The 26633-nt window shown below is 45.2% G+C and overlaps 1 protein-coding gene across 3 annotated transcripts in view; it reads left to right on the forward strand.

Annotated features, from left to right (window-relative positions):
* Positions 1 to 1197: 1197 nt before the first annotated feature.
* FTSH11 (FTSH protease 11) overlaps positions 1198 to 26633 on the forward strand; it is a 91171-nt gene continuing 65735 nt past the window's right edge. Inside the window, exons 1-2 of one of the 3 annotated variants that reach the window (XM_087388156.1) lie at positions 1198 to 1425; positions 1652 to 2655. In XM_087388156.1, coding sequence (XP_087244282.1) covers positions 1784 to 2655 — 872 coding nt within the window. In that variant the 5' untranslated portion in view covers positions 1198 to 1425; positions 1652 to 1783. Of the gene's footprint in view, positions 2656 to 26633 lie in introns of all 3 variants that reach the window. The other 2 variants (XM_087388157.1, XM_087388155.1) reach the window with 2 other exon arrangements.

Consider the following 26633-nt stretch of genomic DNA (forward strand, 5'->3'; position numbering starts at 1 on the left):
GCTTGCTATCAAATTTTATCTTAGCTATTTTGCAACATGAGTGTAACAGGTCAAACCAAAGACTATCAAGTGCATAACACTTGGCCTCTTCTTTTGTTGGTTTTCACATCTTTACTGGGACACTTTTCAAGCACATAGGTAACTAGTTGCAAAATACTTATTTTGCCCAAAATATGTCTTCCATTGAGCATAAACTTGGTTGTCCTACATGATGCTTGTAATTCCTATGTGCCACTCCATTTTGTTGAAGAGCATAAATCATGAGCTATTGCTTAGCACCTATTTGCTAAATTTTTTTGAGCTCATTTTTACCCCACTCCTTTTTACATGGCATTGATACCTTGTTTGCTTTCCCATTTGAGTAGGGTCTTCCTTGTAGGGCTACACATAGCTTGGCGATAGTAAAAGGAGGAGAACTAGGGAGAGCATGAGAACAACTTTGTTCTCAAGGGACGCACTCGTCGTAATAAAGATAGCATAATGGTGATTAAAAGAACATGGCACAACTAATATATTAATTAGCATCTATGGTAACGAAATATTATGATAGCATTCTTTACAATGCCTATGAAATCTAATTTCAGTAAGCTAAATAGAATACACAAGTGTTGAGATGAGATCTCATGACATTAAAGACAAATATTATTGTCAACTATAAAGTATGACTTACCATCATAGTGCTTGTAAAATTATTGTGTGATTGGTTGCGGAACTCCCCCTATCCTATGAAGGTGTAACAATTGTTTGAAGAGGCCCGAACCGCCGATAGGTATGCACTTGCATGAAGCTGAGGTGATGTGGCAACTCCATGGCGTAGATTTGATGGGCGACTCAATCTTGGTTGCTCATTGCCCGACCAAGCTTGGGTGCAGGGCGAGTGTTTAGGTTGGGTTCACACCATTTGTCCGCCCATGGAGGAGGAAATAGAATTGAAGAATGGCTGCCAAGTGAGGTGGTTTATACCACTCGGTAGTCATCAAGTTGCTTATTCATATCACCAACCTGTGATTGGTTGCAGGATAGACGAATGGGCCAATGATGTAGGAGTTGGCCGTGGAGTGGGCAGAGGGACAACAAATCTTCTGTGTCCGTGTCCTTCCTATTGGGCCAACTAGGACAGCAGCCGGGAGGGCGGGCTTAAACGTCCTCCCTGATGGATAACTAACATGGGTTTGAATTTTGGGCTAAGGTTAAGCTAAGGGGTTCTTCCTTCACCACACAAAGAAGAGGCTGGGAAGAACGGCATCCTTCCTCAGTTGCTCTCATTAAGTTTAATCCTTTGAAACAAAATAGGGATAATCCCTGCAACAGCGGATTGACGGAGATCATCATCTTCATCATCTGAATAGAACAGTCAAGATTCAGCAGCTGCTGTAGCATCTCAGGCAGCAATTTCTTGGACTATCGGGAGGACTAACTTCGCTGGTAAGCAAGAAAGCCTCCCCGACAAGCAGCTCCCCTTCACAAGTCTTAGGTTTGATTTTCCTTTCAAGCTCATCTCGATTGCTCGGAGAACCAAGCTCACCCATAGAGCTCGAAACGTGCTGCTGCGTGCTGTACAATTTACCATATTTCGCTTTTTAAGCCCTCGTCCTCAGCATTGGCGCAGTTATCTCCTTCTGACGGGACATTGTTGCCTGATTTCGCTCAGCAGGGGACGCGACCATCTGGACGTTCGGTCTCGGCGCATCCCCTGTCTGTAGCAACACCAAGGTTGGAAAAGAAGGACGGCTTTACTTGAATCACTCATCATGACTTAGGTGAACCTTGTTGGGAGTACGCCATGTGTGTCGTCCGGACTTCCCTTATTTCTGCAGGGGAAGTCGCTTTGACTCCTCATGTGAGCTCAGGAGTCGTTTATCACGCAAAAGTAAAGAAGGTTGCTAAGGTTTCGCGTCTGTCGTGCGATTTGGCCAGTCTCAAATTGCAGTGCTTATCAGGCAGAAGCAATTTGGAGCTGAGGTTGGCTTGTCGTCAAGTTAAATGCTTTGAAAGTCCTGTGTCGAGCGAGCAGGTGACCATAACAGATTCGTTCGAGGCTGTAAGTAACGGCGAAGATCAGGTTTTCAAAGTGGTTTTCCCTAGAAACGGTGGATCACAGGACTCCGAAAGCGGTGACGGCTCCTCATTACAGGTAGATGGAGGCCAAGAAGCTGATCACGGTAACACGATTGAAATGCCTACAGAACCAGGACTGCAAGAGATTCTGCCTAACGAGGATTCAAAGGTGCCATTAGGAAGCACTGGAGGGAGTATAGTCGCAGGGAAGAGTGATGCATTCAAAGTTTCTGAAAATCTACAAAAGGATGAGCCAACCAATGTCCCTTTAACGGCAGGGGATTCCTTACAAACAAATGACAGTACATCATCGAATTTATGTAAACAAAAGGTTACGCTAACAGTTGGTCCTGAAAACACCGCAACCCCGCAGATGGAAGAGCATGGGCGACACTCATCAAAACAAAGAGTATCCGCTCGTTTAAGAGCAATTTGGAAACTAGTTTGGGAAAGATTGAACAGCGTCCAATCGTGGGTAAAGCAGTGGAGTTTGTGGCAGGAAGAGCAGCGGTTGCAACACCTTCTTGCACTGGCAGATGCAAATCCCACGGATGCTTCCAGGCAGAGTGCACTTCTTGCAGAGCTTAATAAACACAGGTATGCTTTGTATATTCAATTGGACTTTTGAGCTTTCTGAAAAATATAGATATGTTTGACGCAGTTTGTCCATTAAAGGCTGGAATGCTTTAGTTAAAGCTTAGCAAAAGTACGTACATGGGGGCCTGAATGATCGAACAGAACAAATTAATTGCTAGAACATAGGCTGCGGCACTGTGTTGCAGGGTGATGCAGATTTGCGCATTTCTTTGGTTTGACATCCTGGCAATTTGATGGCACTAGTTACTTCAGAATTTCAAAAGTCAGCTTATTGCGTTAAAGATTCGGAGGAGAAAGTCTAGGTTATTAACAAATTGGGGGTGGAAACCTCCTCTGCACTAAAGCCACCAGGTTGGCCGACTGAGTGATCCTCACATTTAGGAGGCCAAGTCTCTACTGGGGTGGAACAATCTGAAGACCCTTCATAAAACCACCAATCGCAAAAAGGGGCCTGTTTTTTGAGGACCAACCCTATTGTCTCCACGAGAGACGGGAATGGTGCCCTCAACAACTGTCATGGGCATCTGCAGCCCGTGATATGCTGCCTATAGGCTGCAGCGCCAGCAAAGGCTGCACCAGACAGCAGCCATGCCATGTGGCAGTCTGTGCAATGGAGGAGGCAGGGGCTGAATTGGTGAAGGCCAGAGATGGCAGGAAAGGAGAGGGAGAGGAAAGAGGAGAGAGAGAGATAGGAGGGAAAGAGGTAGAGGGAGAGGAAGAGGGAGAAAGGGAGTGAGGGGAAGAGAGATAGAGAGAGGTTGGGAGAGAGAGTGTAGGCAGCAGACAGCAGCCATGCCATGTGGCAGTCTGTGCAATGGAGGAGGCAGGGGCTGAATTGGTGAAGGCCAGAGATGGCAGGAAAGGAGAGGGAGAGGAAAGAGGAGAGAGAGAGATAGGAGGGAAAGAGGTAGAGGGAGAGGAAGAGAGAGAAAGGGAGTGAGGGGAAGAGAGATAGAGAGAGGTTGGGAGAGAGAGTGTAGGCAGCACGTAGGAGGAAGGAGGTGGGAGTAGATAGGATTAGATGTCACATCAAAAAGTATACAATGAGTGGTGGATGGAGACTTATATAGTCTCTCCACATGTCCCACCTAAAATCCCTCTAAAGGGCCTCTAAATTAGCCCGTTTCTCCCCTTCATTACAGCCATCCCTTCCCATAGAATTTTGCCCACAATATTTTACATCGTGGCTGTCCAAACGGTGCAGCAAACAGCAACTACTACTCGGCCCGGAAGGAGATAGGGGTAGTCTTGGACAATGCTTTCTAGCTGCCATGAATTTTCATCCTCAGGGAGACCTTGCCATTTGATAAGATACTCTACGTAGATCTTGTTTTTGAGCACGTGGTCTCTGAAACCCATGATGTGCTCTGGGGCATAGAGGATGTGACCCTCCTCATCCATAGGTGGTAGCTCATGAAGAACTTGGACATGCTGTCCTACATGCGGCGTCAGCAAGGACACATGGAAAACATTGTGAATTTTGGAGGTACTGGGTAGCTCCAGCTTATATGCCACCTGTCCAATTTTGCGGATGATCTTGTAGGGACCGTAATACCTGTGAGCAAGCTTTGTATTGGTGTTACCTTTCAGGGAGGCATAACGGTTCTTATGGAGGTGTAAATGCACATAATCCCCTTCTTCAAAAGACAGATACCTCTTGCGTTCATCCGCATACTCCTTCTGCTTAACTTGGGCATCATGCATATTTTTCTTAGCCAATTGTAGAAGGGCAACCATTCTCTCCAAGTCACTCCTTGCTTGCTGATTTTTCACAAGTATGTCTGCCATTAAAGGCGGCACCCCAACCTTGCATCCATACATTGCTCCAAAGGGCTCATGCCAATGGAAAGGTGTTTGGTACTGTTGTAGCTAAATTCAGCCAAAGCCAGCCACTTATCCCAGGACTTGTGTGTATCATGACAAAAGGGCCTCACGTATTCCTCCACCCATTTGTTCACCCTCTCTGTGTGGTAAGCAGTGCTAGGTGTGAGGAGAGTATCCATCGCTGTGAATAACTCTTGTCAAATGTAAGAAATCCTAGATTTACTATATTTAGAAATGTGCTAAGGAACAGAAAGGAGACTGAAATAGCATAGAACAAGGAATATTTGTATTGCTTGAGTGTCTTTTGTGTGTCATCCATACAGTTGGGCCTCTCTTATATAGAGAGTGAAGAGTCACACATGAAAGGTGTGTACTCCAAAGTGTATGTGCATGACGAGGACCCCTTGTGAAGGGTGTGACCCTTGATGAGAGGGTACATTACAATGGTAGTGTCTCTTCAATAGAATGTCTCTTGTGAAGGGTTGTGCCTCATAGAAAGTGTCCCGTCGAAAGGGCATACCCTTCCACAAGTGTCCATTCATCAAACCATCCATAAGTCTAAGGTATAGAGAAAGGATCACGTCATAGATCGTGACATCCCCTCCTACTCAAAATAAGACCCTGGTGGAGATAATGAACTGATGTAGAAAATATCACGGTAAATTCTGAAAATACTGCTATAAAATGTCAGGGTATTTCTGTAAGTCTTCATCAGATTGCCAAGTAGCGTCGGAGTTGTTGGGATATCTCAAGGTGTATGCCTCAGGCACACCTTATGTTTCTATGTGTGAGTGCTAGAGGCACAGTTAGGTGCCCACAAGCACAGTTAGGTGGTGGAAAAGCCACATAGGATGATTGAGTGAATCTAGGAGCAGATTGAGGAGCTTTGAGGTCATCAGTGATGTCAGTGACCTTGTATGAGGTGCCTACTTAAGGACCTCTTTCTTCTTCATTCTATAAGCAAGTATTCTGAGTTTGTGTCCACTCTACTCTTTCTTTTCAGTATTCCAACATGGTATCAGAGCCCTTTGATCCCCCTTGAGCCCATTTCTGCCACATCATCATCTTCTTCTTCATCTTCTTCTTCTCCATTTTCCTCTTTCTTCCCAAAATATTTGAGAGCTTGGTTCTCCATCTACAAACAGCCATTGCCCAAACCCTCTGAGCTGGAAACTCCTCTAGTATGGGCGAACTTCCACCTGCAAGCAATTGAAGAAAAAACCTCTGTGGTGGCTGCCATTCTCCAAATAGCGAATTTCTTCTGTTGCTCAATACTCCCTGCATACTCCGCCATTGCCCTCTTAGGAGTAGATGGGCGACCTCAAGACGAAGATTTTGAGCCATTTTTCAGGTCATTTGGTTCAGTAACGAGGGAGAAATCGTCAAAACTCAGTTTCAGCCTGTAGCAACTCTCCCGGGCAAAAGTGCGCACCATTTCGTCCAACCTCTGTGCTGGACCTTCTCTGGTATATGAGCTTTCTTTTGCTTCAGAAAGCCCTCTTTTCCTTGCTTTGAAGAGTGAGCTACAAGCCCTCCAAGTTCAGCTTTTCAGTTTTGACAGTTTTGGACAAGTTTTTGAAGATGATGCTACATAAAATGCTACTCTAGCATTTCTGGTCTTTTGAAGTTTTCAATAACTTCATTACAAGTGTTTCTTCAGTTTTGTTTTGACTTGCTAGACCTGGTTGTGATTGGAAAGTGTTTATTTCATCCACTTCTATGAAGCATGTAAAAGGAAGCATCATTGTTTGAAATCTAGTCACTACTATTTGCTACATTAAATGCTTATATTTTGAAGCATTTCAGTTGTTATTCTAAGCCCTGTAAGAGAGAAGACACTACCCAATACTTGGGTTAGAGCCTCTCATGGCTTGCTTATGCAAAATATGTGAAAAGCCAAAACATAAAGCAATGTCTTGTTATGCTACAAAGGATGAAAATGCCAACCTGACTTCCTTGTTGAAGATTGCCAAAACAATGGTTGCCAAAAAGGAAGCAACTACAGAGATCTACCCTCTCATGGCACTTTTATTTGACTCCAAGTACAAGAAAAAGATGAAGCTCAGATACCTAAGATATGCTTCTCTACACAACTATGGAGATGACAAGATAATTGTTCTCTTGAAGGATATGACTTTCAGATCCACTTGTTCTATCATAGTACCATCTTATAAGGCACTAGACACTGCCCATGTGGTAAGACCTTGCCTTGACATGGATATTTTGCCTCCACAAGATGAGGCATCCCATGAAGATTATGCATTTTAAACTCATCTCTATGTATGCTCCAGATCACTCTTTTTATGTCAAGGTACTCAGCCTGGATAGTCCTCCAAAATGAATGAAAATAAACTATTGTGTGTTGTGTGTTTTGTAAACACCTCTGGTCACCTTATGATGTAGGCCATGTGTATGGTTTGTTCCATGGTACCTCCTACAGACATTGTGTGCATGTACATGTAGGAGAGATAACCATTGGAAGGTCTGTTTGTATCCCTTTCTGTTTACCTTACACCCAAGGGAACCCTTGCCAGCATGAGAACCTAGCCATAGATTAATCCTTGACCACCATGAGATGGCATGAGAAACTATGAGACTAGATGTATCCTTGACATAGCCTGAGGCATTTCCTTGAGGGGGGGTTTGTTGGGATATCTCAAGGTGTATGCCTCAGGCACACCTTATGTTTCTATGTGTGAGTGCTAGAGGCACAGTTAGGTGCCCACAAGCACAGTTAGGTGGTGGAAAAGCCACATAGGATGATTGAGTGAATCTAGGAGCAGATTGAGGAGATGATTGAGGAGCTTTGAGGTCATCAGTGATGTCAGTGACCTTGTATGAGGTGCCTACTTAAGGACCTCTTTCTTCTTCATTCTATAAGCAAGTATTCTGAGTTTGTGTCCACTCTACTCTTTCTTTTCAGTATTCCAACAGGAGTCGTCTAGATCTCGCCAAAGAACAAGGAATTTCGTGATAAGTCGATGTCGAGTCTCTCGCTGTCGATGGTCTAGAATATGCTTAGGAATAAGGAGAACATAATCGTCTTCAATTTTTGGGACATAATCACTTGCAGGAGGAACTGCTTCATCGCCTGGAATGTACGTCTTTAGCCAAGAAATATGAAATGGCGGGTGGATTTTACCCCATGATGGTGGTAATTCCAATTTGTAACTTAAAGGCGAATTTTTCTTGACGATCCGGAAAGGGCCATAGTATCTTGGTCGCAACTTAGGAAACACAGACTTAACCGTCTTGTAGCGATGTGGGGCTATAGATAATAGCACCATGTCACTAGTTTCAAATTCCAGGTGACGTCTATGTTTGTTGGCAGACCGTTGATACTGCCCTTGCGCTTTTCGCATATGATCCCTGACTTGGAGTAGAATGTCTTGCATTTCTTGAACCAGTTGATCAGCTAGGGCCACTCGATGTTGAAGTACAAAATTCGTTGGTACAATCGGAGTGTGTCCATAAGCTGCTTGGAATGGGTAGCTAGTCCCTGCTATGCATGATGGAGTTTATGGTTTTCAACCTTGTGAATGACTATCATGAGATTGAAACTGCACTATGTTGTGTTTTTAGAGGATGAGTTTGGGAATGTTCTTGGATTCATCTAGGTATAAGCTGCTTGGAATGGAGTCATGCTGATGGCACTATGGAAAGAGTTATTATAAGCAAACTCAAGGAGTGGTAGATACTCTTCCCAAGTTGCTAGGCGTGTCTGAATATAATGTCAGAGCATTTCTTCCAGAACTTGGTTGACTCTTTCAGTCTGGCCATCTGATTCTGGGTGGTAGGCCGAATTGAATAGTAGAGTTGTACCCAAAGATTCGAACAGTGAAATCCAAAAGTGGCAGGTAAACTTAGGATCTCTGTCAGATACGATATTCTTGAGCAATCCATGGTGTCGGAAGATGTGTTGTATGAAGAGTTTGGCGATGTCCGGAGCTTGGGCACTTCTTTTGCAAGCAACAAAGTGTGCCATTTTGGACAATTGATCAACAATTACCATAATCTGAGTGTTTCCTTTGGAGGATCGTGGTAGTGTTGTAAGGAAATCCACGGAAATACTTTCCCACCTTTCAGTTGGAACTGAAAGCGGCTGAAGAAGTCCTGTTGGAAGTTGTCAACTTGCTTTCATTTGTTGACAAGATAAGCAAGATGTAACCTTTTTGATGACGTCGCTTTTCATTTGAGGCCAGTAGTATGTGGCACTGAGTAACCTGTAAGTCTTGTTGATGCCTGGATGGGTAGCATAAGGAACTACATGATGCTCTTTTAACAAAAGACGTCGACCATCCTTGTCATGTGGTACACAGATGCGATCTTGATAATACAGAAGGTCGTCTGTATAAGAATAGGATGAGAAACTCTTCTGTTCGCAAGTCGAAGGTTGATCTTTTGAAAGAACTTGTATTGCTGTGCTGAAGTCTTTATCATTGAGATACTTCCCTTTGAATGAATTCGAAACATCCACAGATAATGTAGAGATTACCATAGCTGATGCTATGGCACTGAGTAACCTGTAAGTCTTGTTGATGCCTGGATGGGTAGCATAAGGAACTACATGATGCTCTTTTAACAAAAGACGTCGACCATCCTTGTCATGTGGTACACAGATGCGATCTTGATAATACAGAAGGTCGTCTGTATAAGAATAGGATGAGAAACTCTTCTGTTCGCAAGTCGAAGGTTGATCTTTTGAAAGAACTTGTATTGCTGTGCTGAAGTCTTTATCATTGAGATACTTTCCTTTGAATGAATTCGAAACATCCACAGATAATGTAGAGATTACCATAGCTGATGCTAGAGTTAACCTACTGAGAGCATCTGCAACTACATTGCGTAGTTCTGGAATGTACTCAATGGTCATGTGAAAGTTGGCCAGAAACTCAACCCAGCGTGCTTGTCGAGCGTTCATGACTGGCTGAGTAAAGATATACTTTAGATAGTGATGGTCAGTCTTGAGCATCGAGTCGGCTCCCATGAGATAATGTTTCCAAGAGTGATAAGCATGTACAATGGCAAGGAACTCCTTATCATAAACCAGGTATCGGGTTTGGATATCGGAATGTTTATGGCTGTCAAAAGCAATAACTCTGCCTTCTTGCATCAAGACTGCTCCTGTAGCGATGTCGGAAGCGTCGGTCATGACCTCAAATGGAAGGTTTGGGTCAGCAATAGCCATAACTGGTGTGGTAGTGAGTGCTTGCTTGAGTTGTTGGAAACTATACTCTTTTTCGGGAAGCCACTGAAAAACTGCTGTGCTTTTCAATAATTTAGACATAGAAGTTGCGATCTCGGAAAACTGATAGACCTTTGTATAGTAGAAGTTTGCCAATCCGAGAAAAGTGCGGACATCATGAACATTCTTAGGAGTAGGCCAGTTTCGGATTACCTCAACCTTCTTGGGATCCACAGAGATGCCTTGAGCTGAAATAACATGTCCCAAATATTTGAGTTGGGTCTTAAAGAACTCACTCTTCTCAACGTTGATGTAGAGAGAATTTACGCAGAGAACTTCAAAAACTTGGTGAAGATGTTGTTTGTGCTCATGTAGGGATTTGCTGAAAACGAGGATGTCATTGAGGTAAACGATGACGAACTTATCAAGGAAAGGCCTGAAGATGTCGTTCATTAGTGTCATGAATATGGCCGGGGCATTGTTCAACCCAAAAGGCATGACCAAACATTCATAGTGTCCATACTTTGTTCGAAAAGCGGTCTTGTACTCATCGCCTTCTCGTATGTGAATTTGATGATAACCTGAACGAAGATCAATCTTTGAGAATTGTGTTGCGTGTAGAAGCTGATTGAAGAGGTCATCGATGCGAGGCAATGGATACTTGTTTTTGATAGTGAGCTTGTTGAGGGCTCGGTAGTTGATGCAAAGGCGCATTGACTTATTCTTTTTTTCCACAAGTAGTATAGGAGATCCGAAAGGACTGTGAGTGGGCGGAATGTGACCTTTGTCGAGTAGTTCAGTCACCTGTCTTTGGATTTCTTCATTTTGAGTGTAAGAAACCCGATAAGGAGGTTTCGACGGTGGATTATTGCCGGGAATAAGCTCGATTGGGTGATCCACTGGTCGTCGAGGCGGTAACTGCTTTGGCAATTCCTGTGGAAAAATATCCAGGTAAGGTTGGAAAAAAGGTTGGTTGAGGTACTCAGGAGGAGCCTGTGTTGGTGTCTCCTCTACTGCCGTAACCAACATAAGTGAAGTCTTTACTTGACGTTTACGAACCCACTTCTTTTCTCGTAGGGTAGAGGCAACTGGGGTTGAAGGAGAGTTCCTAGAACCAGTTAGCTCAATAAGTTTTCCCTGGTGGACAAACTGGATAGTATGGCTGCGAAAACTGATTGATGGGTCATAGTCGTAGAGTCAATGTTGTGTGAGTATGATATCGTACCGAGAAAGTTCAACTTGTCCGTATAATGTTAGATGCGAAAAGATAAGTTTTTGATCCTGGTGTTGCACAAGAAGGTAGTTCCATTTGCGAGTTGAATCTGATAGTCCATGGGACTAGGACTGGTGGTCAACCGAAGTTTTTCGACCATAGAACTAGCTAGGAAGTTATGAGAGCAGCCACTGTTGATGAGGATAGTGACCGTTGTTCCATGAATCGATCCTTGGACACAAAGTACTTGAGTGGCTAGGGAAGGTTCGGGGTTGCTGGCAAGGCTCATGTGGATGGTATTTGCCATTCGAACAGCTTTGTCTTTCTTGTCTTGTGCTGGGGTAGCATCTTCTATTTGGGAAGTGCTAGGTTCCATATTGGAATTTTGCTTTGGTCGCTTGGGACAATCAAACCATCTTTGGTCGCCCGTACAGATTGTACAAAGTCCTTTTGTGCTGGAGTTGTTCTTTTTGTCAGTGGCCGCATCTTTATGTTGGTGATGTCAGTCATGAGTTTGTGAAGAGGAAGGGGCGCGATCCTTGGAGGAGTGCTTTTGTTGGGTTCAAGCATACGATTTATGAGACTTGTGGGGATCTTGAGATTGTTGCTGACCTTGATTACCCGAGTTTCTTCTAAACTTGGGGTTATCTTGAGGGCGAGCACCCTTGGCCATAGTAGAGTTTTGTGTTCTATTGGAACTCTGCTTCCTTGTGTTTTGGAAATCAGTAATGCGCTCTGCGTAAGCTATAGCGCGAGTTGTGGTGGTGATGTTTGCTTTGAGGACATCAATGCGTAACGAGGGATTTAGGCCTGAGATGAAAGCATGAAGGCAATCATCATTAGTTAAACCATCAATCCCTAGCACCAATGTGGTGAACTGAGAGATGTAGAAAGACAAGGAGCCCGTTTGCTCCAACTGTCGGAGTTTTGAGCGTGCTTGGAAGTCCACATTGGCAGGTATGAACTGCTTACGGAGCACGTGTTGTTCCCATGTTAACACACTTTTGCCGTCCTTTAAGCGTCGTTGCCTCCATAGGAAAGCTGTATCTTTGAGGAGGGAGGCTGCCAAGGCAATCTTTTTGCCTTCAGTGAGGTCAATAATATCAAAGTACATGCACAGTTTTGCGAGCCATTGGTCAACTGTTTGGCGATTTCATTGACTAGTGTAGGCTTCCGGAAGTTTAATGTCAAGTCTTTTAGTTTTGGAAGCTTGGAGTAAGTGGTAGAGGGCACGGAGTTCAGTGTTTTTTACCTCTGGTGGAAACGAGTCCACACAGTCGTCCGATGGCGTCACGTCGTCCTGTGTATGTGTGGTACTGCGAGAATCTTGGAGTTGTTGGACTTTCTGCACCAAGTTGGAGATGCTAAGAAATTTGAAGTTGAAGTAGTGCTTCGCCTTGTAAGTTGACTTCAAGGGAGGTCTTTTTTGGACTTGAGTCGCTTATCTTCGGAGAGGCTGCACGCGAGCGTTGCGACATATTTGAGGTCCCTGTGAGAAGAGCACGAACCTGTGCTCTAGTTTGTACCATTCTTGGAAGAAGATCCGGGCTGCTCCTTGAGGTTGCTCGTGTTGGAGGGGGCAGGCGAGGCAGGATGGAACCACCTGTGGAAATCTGGTAAAGGAGGTCCTGTCTGAGGTAACACTAGTGATGCCGAAGTGGGTGTTACTGCTCGTGAGAGTACAGGGGTAGGCTGCAAAGTCCACGGATCTGAGAAGGGATAAGAAGTTGTTGTCGGGAGTGGAGGATATCCAAGAGAAGGAGTGCCTTCAGAGTGTAAATACCGTCTTGGGGAAGGTAAAACCTGTGCAGGAGGATATCTGGGAGCTGAAGGAGGTGGAGAGTACCCTGGACATGCTGAATCTGAGGGGTAAAAGTCTCTCCAAAGATGGACATCAAACTCGTGAGGAATATCGGGTTCTGGGTATCTACGTGTCTCGTGAAACACAACTTGGACTGTGCTGAGGAAGTAATGTAATTGAGGTGCCTCATGCAGAAGATATAGGATGTGGTCCAAGTCACTGGAAGGGCACGTGACACAGAAGACCCACGATGCAAAAGTTCCGAAATGGGCTGGTTGTGCAATCTGAACACGATATTGTGTGATAGATGATGCCTGAGGTGTCCTTGAAGGGACTGAGGCATTACCAAGGGTTTCCATGCTTTAAGGAGGGGGCTTTCATTTGCTGTAATTTGATAATGAGCAGCAAATAACAATATGAAAGCAAATTTTTAGAAAAAGAATGGAAAGAATCCACCTGGCATAGATTAGATCTGCCAGACTGTGCTGAAAAGTGTGTACCAGCGGTGGGCTTCGGGCTGGAAAAAGTACAGCATCAATTGCGAGTTGAAGGAGGTTCTGATGTCGAGTTGGTAGAAGACAATAGTCAGGCTTCAAATTTCAAAATTAGGGTTTGCAGAGGGAGGCGATTCAGCGACCAAACAGTCCGGTTGTGGGCAGAAATATGTTGCCAGCGATAGCACGATCAACCAGTTGGGGTTCGATCTGTTGATAGAGGCGAGATCTTGGAAAAAGAAGGACTGGTTGAAGTGATTTGTAGTAGAAGAAGATGGCGAATTTCTGGCACCTATGCCTTGTTTGGAGAAATCTGGGCAGCAAGATGACGATAGAGGCTGCAAAGGGGATCTGTTCGATCAAAAGGTCTTGCAGGCAGGTATGCAAAAGAGCTGGCTGATGCAGGCAATCAAGAACTATGCAAGATAGAGGCCTGACGAAGGGCACGGCTGGCTGCAAGAAGATGGCGCAATCACGTACGGTAGAAATAGGCGAAACAGATTTTTGGAATTCGTGTTTTGATTCGTGCGCCTATTGCTGGGTGGTGGTTACCAAATATTAAAATGTGGGTTTAGAGAACCCTTGGGTTGTCTAGGGTTAGGCCTTGGGTGTAGGGCTGGTTGCCCTTTTTAGGCCCTCTAGGCACCCTTTTGTAGGTTGGTTCTTGGTGCCAAAAGGTGTGTCTATTCTAAGGGGTATGACCCTTGGGAATAGGTGTACCTTTGTTAGAAACTCACTGTGCCCACTTGTGAGCCCCCGATTTGAGGGGACAAGGGGCAGTGAAAGGTAGGAGGGCTGGAGAGAGAGGGACTCAGGTCGGCATCATAGGCAACCAGCACACGGGCTGGTTGCAGCCTGCAACAGCAGGTAAAACAGGGCTTTAGGCCTCACATGGAGGCTCCTGCAGCAGTGCAGACTGGCTGCACAGGGCACCCTTATATAGGGGCCTATGGCAGGCCAAGTCGGCCCGACCAGGGCCAACCCTAGTTGGTTTTCTAGGGCCCATGTGGTCGACCACCAGACAGGGTACCGACCCTGCTGGAGTGTGCTGGCTGCTGGATAGTTGAATGCCCTGCCAAAGGGCTCCTTTTATAGGCCCCAAAGGGGCTCAAAACTGACCGACTTGAAGGGGCCTCCTGGCCAACTTTGTCTGTCCACCAACCGACCCCACAGCTTCCCATTTATGGGGCTGTGGGCTGCCCTTTTGGGGTTGTGTGCTGGCCGACTTTGTTTGGCCAGCCGACCAGCCTGCTAGCCCTATATAAAGGGCAGGGTACTGCCTTATTTGTTTATGCAGGGGCTAGTCCATTGGCCAGCTCATAACCAAGCCTGGTTGGCTGGCTATACCCAGACCAACCAGCCTATGTACACAGGCCGACCTTGCTGCTGCACACCTGCCTTCATTGTGCTATATGCAGAGTATATTGCAGGCCTTGTGCCTGCCCACAAACCTCGCCATGTAGGTTTCTGTACCCTGGGATACCCCGCCATATTGCCGCTCATCATAATCCTCTTACCAGGGCAGATCCAAGGCATGCTGCCCCTGCCATCTCTCCTGCACGAAGGCAACATCTGTTGCAGCCTCTTTGCTGCCTCCAGGTACATGATCTCTCTGTTGTGAGGTGCTCCCCATGTGGCAGCCCCCTCTCTTTCTTTTCTTTTGGGCACATCCTGCCCTATGTCTCCCTCCCCCATGCTCTCCTCATATGGGGCCTTACAGATGGGGAGGTGACCTTTCCAACACTTAGTGGGTATGAAATGAACCTGTTTTGTCATTCTGTCCACCACATAAATGCTATCCCATCCCTTCTTTGTAGAAGGCAACCCTATGATGAAATCCATAGCGATATGAGTCCGTATGCCTTCTGGAATAGGGAGAGGTTGTAAGAGACCTGTAGGTAGCTGGCTGTCCACCTTATTCTGTTGGCAACGCAGCCACATGCCACCCCAGATGAAACTTTGTCTGATTCTTTCATTTGTCTTAGTGATACCAGCATGTCCTGCTGTAGGAGATGAGTGCATTTCCTGCAAAACCAGCCGTTTTTAGTTTGAATTTGGCACAATAGAAAGTCTGTCTTTGCAGTACAACAGCCCATTATGAAGCTTAAGTTTAGCATGCCCTTGGTTTGAAGGCTCCTGTAACTCCAGAAATATGGGAGCTGCCTTCGTATCCTGCATATACTCTTCCTGAATCCCATGAATTCAATCTTGATAGATGGTGGAAAGGGCAGATAGACCGCGAGCCCACATTCTAGACAAAGTATCGGCAACCCCATATTCTTTCCCCTTCCTGTACTCAATGTCAAAATCGTAGGACTGGACTGCAGCCAACTACCTGTTTTGTTTTCATGGACAAATTGTGCTGCGTAAGGAAGTACTTGAGTGTCCTGTGATCCGTCTTAACCTTAATCCTGCTACCGTACAGGTAGTGGTGCCATTTCTCGAAAGCATGTAGTATGGCCAGCATTTCTTGATCATAAATATGATAGTCCAATTCCTTGGCTGAAGTTTTCTGCTCTCGAAAGCTATAACTCAAAGTTGCTGTCTCAGAACAGCCCCTACGCCTTTGCCACTTGCATCTGCCTCTACAATGAAAGGGCGTGAAAAATCAGGGCACACTAATATAGGTGCCTCAAGGCATGTTTGAGGTCCTCAAAACTGAGTTGTGCTTCTCTTGACCATTTGAAAGCATCCTTTTTCAACAAGTTAGTGAGTGGGGCTGCCCTCTTGGCAAAATGTTTAATAAATCTCCTATGGAAAGAAGCCAGACCGAAAAAGTCTCTGAGTTGGGTGGGATTTTGCGGTTGTGGCTAGTCCCTTGTGCATTTTACCTTGGCTGGATCCACCCGAATTCCATCCTTGCTCACAACGTGGCCAAGATATTCAACCTCTTCCGCCATGAAAGTGCATCTACTGGCTTTAGCATAAAGCTGATGCAATCTCAAGATTTCCAAGACTTGTTTGACATGTCTGATATGTTCCTGCTTGTCCTTGCCATAAATGAGGATGCCATAAAAAAAACCAGCACATATTTGTAAAGAAGAGGCTGCAAAATCTTATTCATGAGTGCGTGGAAAGTAGCGAGTGCAATCGTCAATCCAAAAGGCATAACTTGTTGGAAAGGTCACCTCTGAAGGGGGACAGAAGGGGAAAGAAGAGCAAGAGGGAGAGAGTGTGAGAGAGATAGAAGACTCAAGAGTGCGGGTGTGAAGTGATGAGCCACACCACAAACTCATTAGTTTTATTAGGATTAGGTTTTATCCTATGACTGTCTTAAGACAGTCATAGATGTCTTATCTTTAATAAAGGGGTGGCAATGTGCCTTTACCCCAACAACCTCCCACCTAAAGGCCAATGTGCCTAAAGGGGAGAAAAGAATAAAATTACAGCAATATACAGTTACTGTATACAAGACCATAAAATAAGAATGGTCTCATCCGAATCCCATGATGTGGCGGCAATGTGCAAACCGCTCAGTAGGCAAGCTCTTAGTGAGCAAATCTGCAGGATTATCATCAGTATGCACCTTCACAAGCTCAAGTCGCTTGTCTTCCAGTACCTCCCTGATGAAATGATATTTCACATCTATGTGCTTGGTCTTCTGATGAAAGACCGGATTCTTTGCCAACATGATAGCACTCTGACTATCACAATGCAAAACTGGCATATCTCCTGTAATGCCCAAGTCTCCCACTAGCCGAGTAAGCCATATTGCTTCCTTGCAAGCCTCAGTGGCTGCAACATATTCAGCTTCAGTAGTTGACAGTGCAATGCATTTCTGCAACCGAGACACCCATGATATAGCACCTCCTGCAAATGTGAAAATATAACCGGTAGTAGACTTCCGGTTATCTGCATTTCCTGCATAGTCTGAATCTGTAAAACCATGCACCAATGCATCCTGCCTACCATAGCATATGCACAAGTCTTTGGTACCCTTGAGATACCTCAAGACACCTTTCACTGCTTCCCAGTGCCGCTTGCCTGGATTTGCCATATACCTGCTGATGACTCCCACCGCAAAAGCAATATCCGGACGAGTGGCAACCATGGCATACATCAAAGATCCAACTGCAGATGCATACGGAACCTTGGCCATTTCAGCCTTATCATCATCTGATCTGGGGCTGTCCTTACTGCTGAGTTTTAAATGTGGAGGCAACGGGGTACTAATAGACTTCCCCCCCTCCATTTTAAAGCGCTGCAGTACTTTGTCAATGTACTCTTTCTGTGACAGAAACAAAAGTCCCTTGGACCTGTCACGAGTAATCCGCATGCCAAGAATATGATTTGCATCACCCAAGTCTTTCATGTCAAAAGACTTATGCAGTTGTTTCTTCAAAGCACTAATCTCATGCTGAGATTTACTGGCAATAAGCATGTCATCCACATATAGAATGAGTAGCATCAAACTGCCATCCTTTGCCCGTTTGGTGTACAAGCAATGATCGGTCTCACACCTATGATACCCTTGGGACTGCATGTAGGCATCAAACTTCTTGTACCATTCTCTTGGCGCCTGCTTGAGTCCATACAAGCTCCTCTTGAGCTTACACACAAGCTGCTCTTTCCCTTTAACAGCATATCCCTCTGGCTGACTCATATAGATCTCATCATGGAGATCTCCGTGAAGAAAGGCTGTCTTCACATCCATCTGACATAAATCCATGTCGTCATGAGCAACAAGAGCTAACACTGCTCTCAAAGTAGTCATCTTGACTACAGGGGAAAAGATCTCATCAAAGTCAATGCCCTTCTCCTGCTTAAATCCCTTGGCAACCAATCTGGCCTTATACCTCGGTAAAGCATTTGAATCCACTTTGACTTTGTAAACCCACTTGCATGGCAAAACCTTTCTGCCTGCAGGTAGCTGCACCAAGTCCCATGTATCATTTTGAAGTAGGGAGTCCATTTCTGACTGCATGGCTTTCTCCCACTTCTTTTTCTCTGTTCTTCCCATAGCTTCCTTGAAGTTGGAAGGCTCACCACAATCTGTCAGCATGATAAAATCAGCCACATTATTGGCTCCTGGAACAAACCTGGCAGGAGGCCGTTGTACACGGGTGCTCCTCCTAACAAAATGTTCCCGATTAGGCTGCTGTCCAGCCTGTTCGTCATGCATGACGGGTGGCTGTACCACCATATCTGGCTGTTCTACAGCCCCATCTGCTGGCATATCCAGTGGTGCATCATTGGCAAAATTATCTGGCTGATTTTCAGCCTGTATACCCTCTTGAACAAGGTTATGTGCAGCAGCCTGCTGCTGCATATAAGTGGGCATTCTTTGCTGTCCAACATCATCATAAATAACCCTCCTGTATTCCACAGGTTGCACGGGTTCCTTGTGTACACTATCCTCTTTAAAGATGACATCATTGCTGCGTATAATCTTCCGTTTAACGGGATCCCATAATCTGTACCCCATTTCACCTTCGTCACCATAACCCATAAAGATGCATCTGATAGACTTTGGATCCAGTTTGGTGCGCAGTTCTTTGCGTACATGAGCAAAGCACTCGCAGCCAAATACACGTAAGTGCTTATATGAAGGTGGCTTGCCAAACCACACCTCCTCTGGCACTTTCAACTCCAAAGCCTTGTTTGGCGACCTGTTAATAATGTGAACTGCTGTTTGCACGGCTTCTGCCCAAAAGCCATGGGGTAATGCAGCATAAGACAACATACATCGAACCTTCTCCTGAATAGTTCGATTCATCCGCTCACTTGCACCATTTTGAGATGCATTATGAGGGGCCGTGAGTTCCTGTTTGATGCCCTTAGCTTGGCAAAACTGCACAAAAGCAGGTGACACATACTCACCCCCATTATCGGATCTGAGGCATTTCAGCCAGCGACCTGTCCGATTCTCAACCTGAGTGACAAACTTCTTGAAAGCATCTAAGGCATCGCCCTTATGCTTCAAGAAATAGACCCACACTTTGCGTGTGGCATCATCAATGAAAGTAATAAAATATTTTGCACCCCCTAGTGATAACTGTGGCATCTCACACAAATCAGTGTGCACTAGATCAAGTGGTGCTCTATTCTGGGGAGTTCTCCTCTTATGAGGAGTCACAGAATGCTTGCCAAATATGCAATGATCACAAGTAGGCAAATCTGAAAAAGAAAGAGACGGCAGATAACCCAAACGTGACAGTTCTTGCATTCCTTTAACAGAGATGTGTCCCAAACGGCTATGCCACAATAAAACCTTTGGCAGCTCGGTTATGGCAACAACATGATTACCCACACTGGAAACATAAAGAGGGTACAAGGTATCACTCTTAAAACCCTCAGCCACTACAGCCTGGCCATCAGTAATCACCCATTTGGAATCCCCAAATGTGGTGTGGTAACCACTGTCATCCAATAAGCCATCCAATAAGCCAGTGCTAATCAGATTTTTCTTGATTTGCGGCACATGGCGGACACCATCAAGCATAAATATGCGTCCATCAGGAAATACTATCTGTATACTGCCAATCCCTGCAATCTGACATGCATAGTTGTTCCCAAGATGAACAACTCCATAAGTACCTGTGTAGGAAGTAAACCACTCCCTATGAGGAGTAACATGAAAAGAAGCACCTGAGTCCAAGAGCCAGGTGTGCATGTCATGACCATCAATAACCAAAGCATGTGCTATTACAGCAGAAGAGCATAAAACATCATGTATGTCACTGTCACTGTCCTCTGCTGCAACATTAACTGCATCCAAGTCATCTGCCTTGGCCTTGCCTTTGCCTTTGCTTCCATTGCCTGCATCCTTTGTTTCAGCCTTCTTGGCTTTCTGATCCCGTATGAACTTGAAGCACTTAGACTTCACATGTCCCTTCTTGCCACAATAAAAGCATTCAATATCCTTTTTGCCACGGGACTGACTGCGGGATTTGGACTTACTAGCAGATCTCCCCTTCTGCTGAGTCTTGCCTCTATCCTGTACCTGCAAGGCATTTGAAGACTTGCTGCTCGCATTATTCTTCCTGCTCATCTCCTCCATAAGGAGAGAGCTCTCTACATCAGCATAAATAAGAGTGACATTCGAATTTGACAGGGTGGTCTTGAAAGTGTCCCAACTCTCAGGGAGGGTACATAGCAAGAAAGTAGCCTTGAACTCCTCATCAAGATTCAATCCCTGTGCAATCAGCTGTGTAAAGATGGCATTGAACTCACTCAAGTGTGAGGTCATAGCTGTACCTTCCTTCATGCGAAGATCAATCAGCTTCTTCAACCAATAAACCTTACTGGCTGAGCTCTTTTGGGCATACAATTCTTCTAGCCTTTGCCATAGACCATAAGAGGTCTTTTCAGCCTGAACATTGAACACAAGAGTGTCAGAAATAGTGAGCATGATAGCTGCCCTTGCGGACAAATCAAGCTCTTCCCAGTCATCAGCTCTTTCCATGTCAGATGGCTTGACACCCTTCACCCTTATGGGCTTAGAAATCTTCTTTAACAGAAGTACATTCAAGCACTGTTCTGCCCATAATGCATAATTGTGTGCTCCTTCCAGTTTCTTTATGTTCAGAATTGAAGATTCACTTCCCCCTGAAGCCATATCAGATAAGGAAAGTATCTGACTCCCTGGAAGTAAAAAAGACTGAATAAAAATTCTGATTTTTCAGAAAAAACCTGCTCTATCAAGAGCCAGGAGCACTCACAATAGTGCTGTTTTTTACTGTCAGGAAAATCTGCAGCAAAACAGTAAATGTCCCTGCAAATACTGTACCTTCTGACACACTGTACCGAGCTCAAATAGGCATAAACAGTAATTTCAGAATGCTGCAGCTGCTCCACAAGTGCTTTAACAGTGCATCATTGGCTGACAAGACACAAAACACTGCTGTAAACACTGCTGTACTGACTGTACTGATCACTTCTCCCACCTGAGATGAGGTATTGCACTGAGTTAATATGCATAAACCACTTGGCAAACACCCAAAAAAAAATGACACTTCAGCCTGTCACAAAACCTGCAACAGAAAATGGGATAAATCCCAAGCAATCACGCTTCTGCCAAGGGGATAAAATGCATCTGAAGATCTCTGTCGGTAACCCAAGTCCAAGAAAGATGACTCTGATGACAAGGACACTTCCAAGAGGGAGTAGAAGAAGAAGTGCTTCTATTGTGACACGCCATGACATTTTGCGAAGGATTGCAGAAAGAAGAAGGCGGATCAGAAAAACAAAAGAAGGGAGTCCAACTCAGATTCAGAGGGTGATGCAAAGGCTAAAGCGAATGTGGTAATTAAAGGGTTATTCTTAGTGACATCTCCATGTGTTACTGAGGTCAGATATGCCGACCTAGAAATCACAGTGAGGATGTCTGACATTGAGATGTGGGTCGACGAGAAGGCCTCTCCTTCCTACAACGTTTTGCGCGTGAAGGAGTTAAATAATGAAGCAGTATGCATAGATCAAGAGATGCTATGGCTCCGGGATAAGTGGAAAAAATATGGCTGCAGCATAACTTGTGATGGCCTGGTCTGACACTTGGTGCAAGCCTATAGTCAATATCATGGTGTCATGCATTTTTGGCTCAGCTTTCTTGAAGTTAGTGGACACAAGTGGACAGTATAAGTCAAGGATTACACTTTTGGGATACTGAAAGATGCCATTCTTGATGTTGGGGTTGAAAATGTGGTATAGGTGTGTATGGACAATGCATTTAATTGTGTGCGGGTAGGAGAATTGGTGGAGGAAGAGTGGCCCCACAATGTGCATGCCATCGCCTTGACCTCTCATTTGGAAAGCTTACACGAGTGAAGCTAGTGTTGGTACATGCTAACATGATTGTGACATTTGTTACCCGGAAACACACCATGTTAGCAATTTATAGAAAATTCAGCAAGAAGGAATTGATGAAACTTGCACAAACACGGTTGGTTTACATATTTATCTACTTTGGGATCGAGTCTTTTTCTGTTTGATTTATTTCCTTGACCATAAGTATTAGAACCAAAAGCTTTCAAATGCATAATGACAGGGTTCTTACCATAGTACGCCTTGTAAGAAGTCTTTTCTTCGATTGTTTGTTCCTTTGTCCTATATAGGATGTGGATTGACCAGTATATTCCAAAAGGATTGTGAAAGTTCTTGTCCCCTTAGCATATATAGACCCATCTTTGTGATTTCCCTAACCGGATTTGCTGGGATGTGTGGGCAGTAATTAATCATATTTCAATACACTCGCGATAGTTTTGATAGCCTTCAAATCAAACATGCCCCCTCAGTTATTATGGAAGGTTTTTACTTAAATTCCCCTCCTCGTGTATCAAGTGAGTGTGCTTCTAGAGTCGATTTTCCTCGTTTTGGATTTGTTTTGATGTCTTCCATGATTTTTTTTGCTATTACCCTCCTGTCTTGTTTAGTTACTTGTTGATGTTTTCTATAGTCTGGTTGAGATTCTTGTTGGGTGCAGGAAGCAATGGAAACAGAGAGGAATGCGAGGGAGCAAACAACAAGATGAAGCAAACATGAGTTTTTGCAAATGGATAATGAGAAAGTACAAAGGAGTGGCCTGTATGGCCCCGAAGTCAACCATATGGTTGACCAATGAAGTCAACCTAAGGGTTGACTGAGTCCTAAGACTAGCCGACAAGGCCATACCAGAGCTAAGTGCTAACAAATCCCCCTCCATGGTATGGCTGAAGTATCTTGGATACATCCAAAGTATATATGGAAACTATATCATGGTTGTACATATTCGTCCAAAATGGATATAGCAACCTATGATAGTACAGGGTAATCAACATCACGTAATAAATGGTGCCAAGTGTAAGGCATGCCGAAAAGCCTCAAACTTGAGTCGTGGTAGAGTTCGTGAAGAGATCTGCTAAGTTGTCCTCCATGGGAACATAGGACAAAGAGAGTTTCTCCAGCTGATAGTTGCTCTCGAACATAATCATAATGGACCTTAATGAAACATTGGGTTTCTCGCAATAGCTAGAGCACTCTGGCTATTAGTGTAGACGGTAGTAGAAGTTGGTTGGCTAATGTCAAGATCTGCGAGTAGCTTACGGAGCGACACTCTACTGTAGTTGTGAAGGCTGCCCTGTATTCAGCTTCACAACTGGAAGTAGCAACAATAGACTGCTTCTTGCTGAACCATGAAATGCATGAGGATCCAAGCATGAAACAGTTGCCAATGTGGGACACTCTCGTGTCATAACAACCTGCCCAGTCACTGTCCGTGAAAGCATGCAAGACTAGAGGAGACTTGTCCTCACCATAGAACAGTCCCAAATTTTGTGTGGCCTTCAAGTAACAGAAGACCCGCTTCACTGCTTGCCAATGCTGTGCACTAGGCATGTGCATGTACCTGCTCAACTGAGAGACGGCATACTGAAGATTAGGCCAGTTATGACATAAATAAATAAGCCAGCCCACAACCTGCTGATAAAGGGTGCATCAAAGGGTGCACTCTCATCCTTGAAGGAGAAATGAAAGCCAGGCTCCATGTAACATGCAACGGTTATGTGATTGTGTAATCACAAGGAGACCTTCTTTAAACCTTTAGCGAGGAATTATATTTATGCACATAGAGAGAGAAAGATGATGAGGGTAGAGAGAGACGATAATCGATTGGGTCCCTGTACCCACTGAGGACCCCCTCCCCCAATCAGGGGAGAATTTGCTTTAATACTTGGACAACTGAAAGATGCAAATAACACTCTTCGAGAGAGCATGGAGACGCGTTTTGAAGAGTACACTGTGCACATGTATTGCAGACCCAATGACGTGAGAGGAAACTCCAACCAATACCGAGACCTTGATGCTGTCCACACTGACGATGTAGGGCACTTCTGCAAGTCAAGGAAAAGGCTTGTGCTGTCCACCGGAATGCACGGTTATTGTGTGAGTGAGAGAGTGAAAGCTGAGAGTAATAGAAGCTGATAGAGAGCTGAGATATGGCTGAGAGATAGAGTTGAGAAGTGAGCTGTGCAAACTGCAAAAGAGAAATTCAAAGAGTTGAAGAAATAGTGCCCAAACCTTACTCCATTTGCTGGTCCAACAACCTGTTGAAGTGTGCATGTACTTCTCCCACGGATGGCTGAACTGATGGCCAATGAACTGAGGCTGATCAGGGCCAGAATAGGGGAGGCACAGAGGCTGCTCTTAGGGCTGAAGGATGGCTGGAGGAGTGCTGAAGGTTGGAGGGCAACTGGATGGTGACTAAGGGCAGCAAAGGGCCCTTTTTATAGGGCTGGCTGGGCCAACCAGTAGGCTGTAAACAGCTGACTGAGTCAGCTGATTTACAGACTGGTTGGCTTGCTACCGGCCTATAAATAGCCCTCCCTGGCTCATTTGCCAGGGGATTTTTTGGGCAGCCTTTGCAGGCTGCCTTTCCTGCTTGCCCTGGGTCTTCCTGGTCAGCCTTTGGGGTCCCCTTCTGGGGCTCCTATCATGGGCTAACACTTGCCCTAACTAAACCTAATATGGATTTACACTAACCTACTGTTCTCCAGTGAGTACCAGTGAACAAGGACTGACTTGACCTAAGGCTGAGAGATAGCTTGTGCCTGATTGTCCTTGGACAAGGGCTTACAAAGGGGTCACAACACACGACAAAATCTTCTATCTGGGAAGAATAGTGCACTTGTCAATGCAGCCAATGTGTCACATTGCACCCAAGTGCAAGGGTGCATGTGACATTCCCTCCTCCTCAACTTGGCGGTACCTTCATTGCTTCCAAGTAGTCCGCCAAAATTTGTGGGAACTCCTGGAAAAAATATTCGTGCAAACACACTTCTTCATGGGTATCTCGATCACGGAACTTGGTATAAAACTCCTGGATCGTGTGTCCTGATCCATGCTTCCATTTGTGAAGGAGGATCTGCTCTGGCTGCAAAATTTCAGCTTCATCAAGGATTTCAGGTTGCTGCCCGTCAGAAATCTCGGTAAGAGGGGGTCCAAAATACGGCTTCAACTAAGCTACATGGAAAACATTATGCAGTGTCCAATTGTCCAGTAGTCGTAACTTGATGGAGACATGATTGATCTTCTTGATAATCGTGAATGGTCCAAAGCTCTCGAAAGACGGATTAGGGCATTGCTGCTTGCCCACATGCTTTAATCTTTGGTTGATGATTCTTAAATACACTCATTGACCTTCTTTATACTGGACATCTCGTCTGGACTTGTTGGCCTGGCGCATGTACGTGTTAGAATCTCACTGTGCCCACCTGTGAGCCCCCGATTTTAAGGGACAAGGGGCAGTGAGAGGTAGGAGGCCGGCATCGGAGGGAGAATATAGGCGACCAGCACACGGGCTGGGTCACAGCCTGCAACAGCAGGTATAAGGGGGGCTCTAGGCCTCACATGGAGGCACCAGCAGCAGCGCAGACTGGCTGCCCAGGGCACCCTTATATAGGGGCCTGTGGCTGGCCACGTCGGCCCAACCAGGGCCACCGACCAGGGCCAACCCTGGTCGGTTTATGGAGCCCATATGGTCGGCCACCAGACAGGGTAATTGACCCTGCTGGTCGGTCATCTGAAGGGGCCTGGGCAGAGCCTATAAAAGGCCCAGTTCTCCATTCAGCCCAGCATCCAGTGCATTACAGAAAACCTTCTCCAAGGCAGTGTTCAGCACTCAGATTTGGGGCAGTTTGTGAGAGAGAGTTCATCAGTTTTTACCAGCACCCTGCTGTGATTTGTACTGCTCCCTTGGAACCATTTTCTGCCCACCATCCGGTGGATGAATATACTCTCTCTCTCCATTTATACTTGCTATTATTTCTGAGTGTGTTTGTGTTGCACCTGTGGTCATCTATCTAAGCTGAGTGTGTAAGAGTTAGAGAGATCTTGGGTGGAGGATTGAGTGATTCATTCCCTCTTCATTTTTAACATGGTATTAGAGCCATAGGCTCTCAACTCTTCTTCATCGAAGCACTCTATGAAGGAAGGAGTCCCTTGACAGAAAGGCGATTCTGTTTTCAGCTCAGGCCAGCACGGGAGGTCAGTACATCTTTTTTGCTTCAGTTTTTCAGTTTGCTTTTCACTGAGATGGATCACCGTTCAGAAGCCTCTACACCCACTGCTCGTCCTTCCTCCTCCTCCATTCATCTTCCTTCTTCATTCAGAAAGTGAAGATCTGAAGCCATCTCGTGGCACGAAAGCTGTGGAAGATAGTGATTGGGACCGAGGTAAAGCCGGAGGACATTGTGGACAAAAGAGGTGATGTTCTATTTGAAGCAGATGCGGATGAACTCAGTTCATGGGAGGAGAGGGATGCTCAAGCCTTAGCAATGCTAATCGGCACAAGAGCAGATGCTGTGATCCCTCATATCCAGTTGGCAGAGACCTCTTCAAAGGCGTGGGCCATACTGAAGGAGTTGTATGAAACCGACAATACAGCCCATATCATTACTCTTCAGCATCAACTTTATAATCTTGATATGAATGAGGGTGATAGTGTGCATGAGCATCTAACAAAGGTGAAAGTCGTGCGGGACCAGCTTG

Source organism: Dipteris shenzhenensis, chromosome 17 (genome assembly GCF_047967505.1).
Source record: "Dipteris shenzhenensis isolate YYH24624 ecotype China chromosome 17, Dip_SZ_1.0, whole genome shotgun sequence".
Classification (NCBI taxonomy): domain Eukaryota; kingdom Viridiplantae; phylum Streptophyta; class Polypodiopsida; order Gleicheniales; family Dipteridaceae; genus Dipteris; species Dipteris shenzhenensis.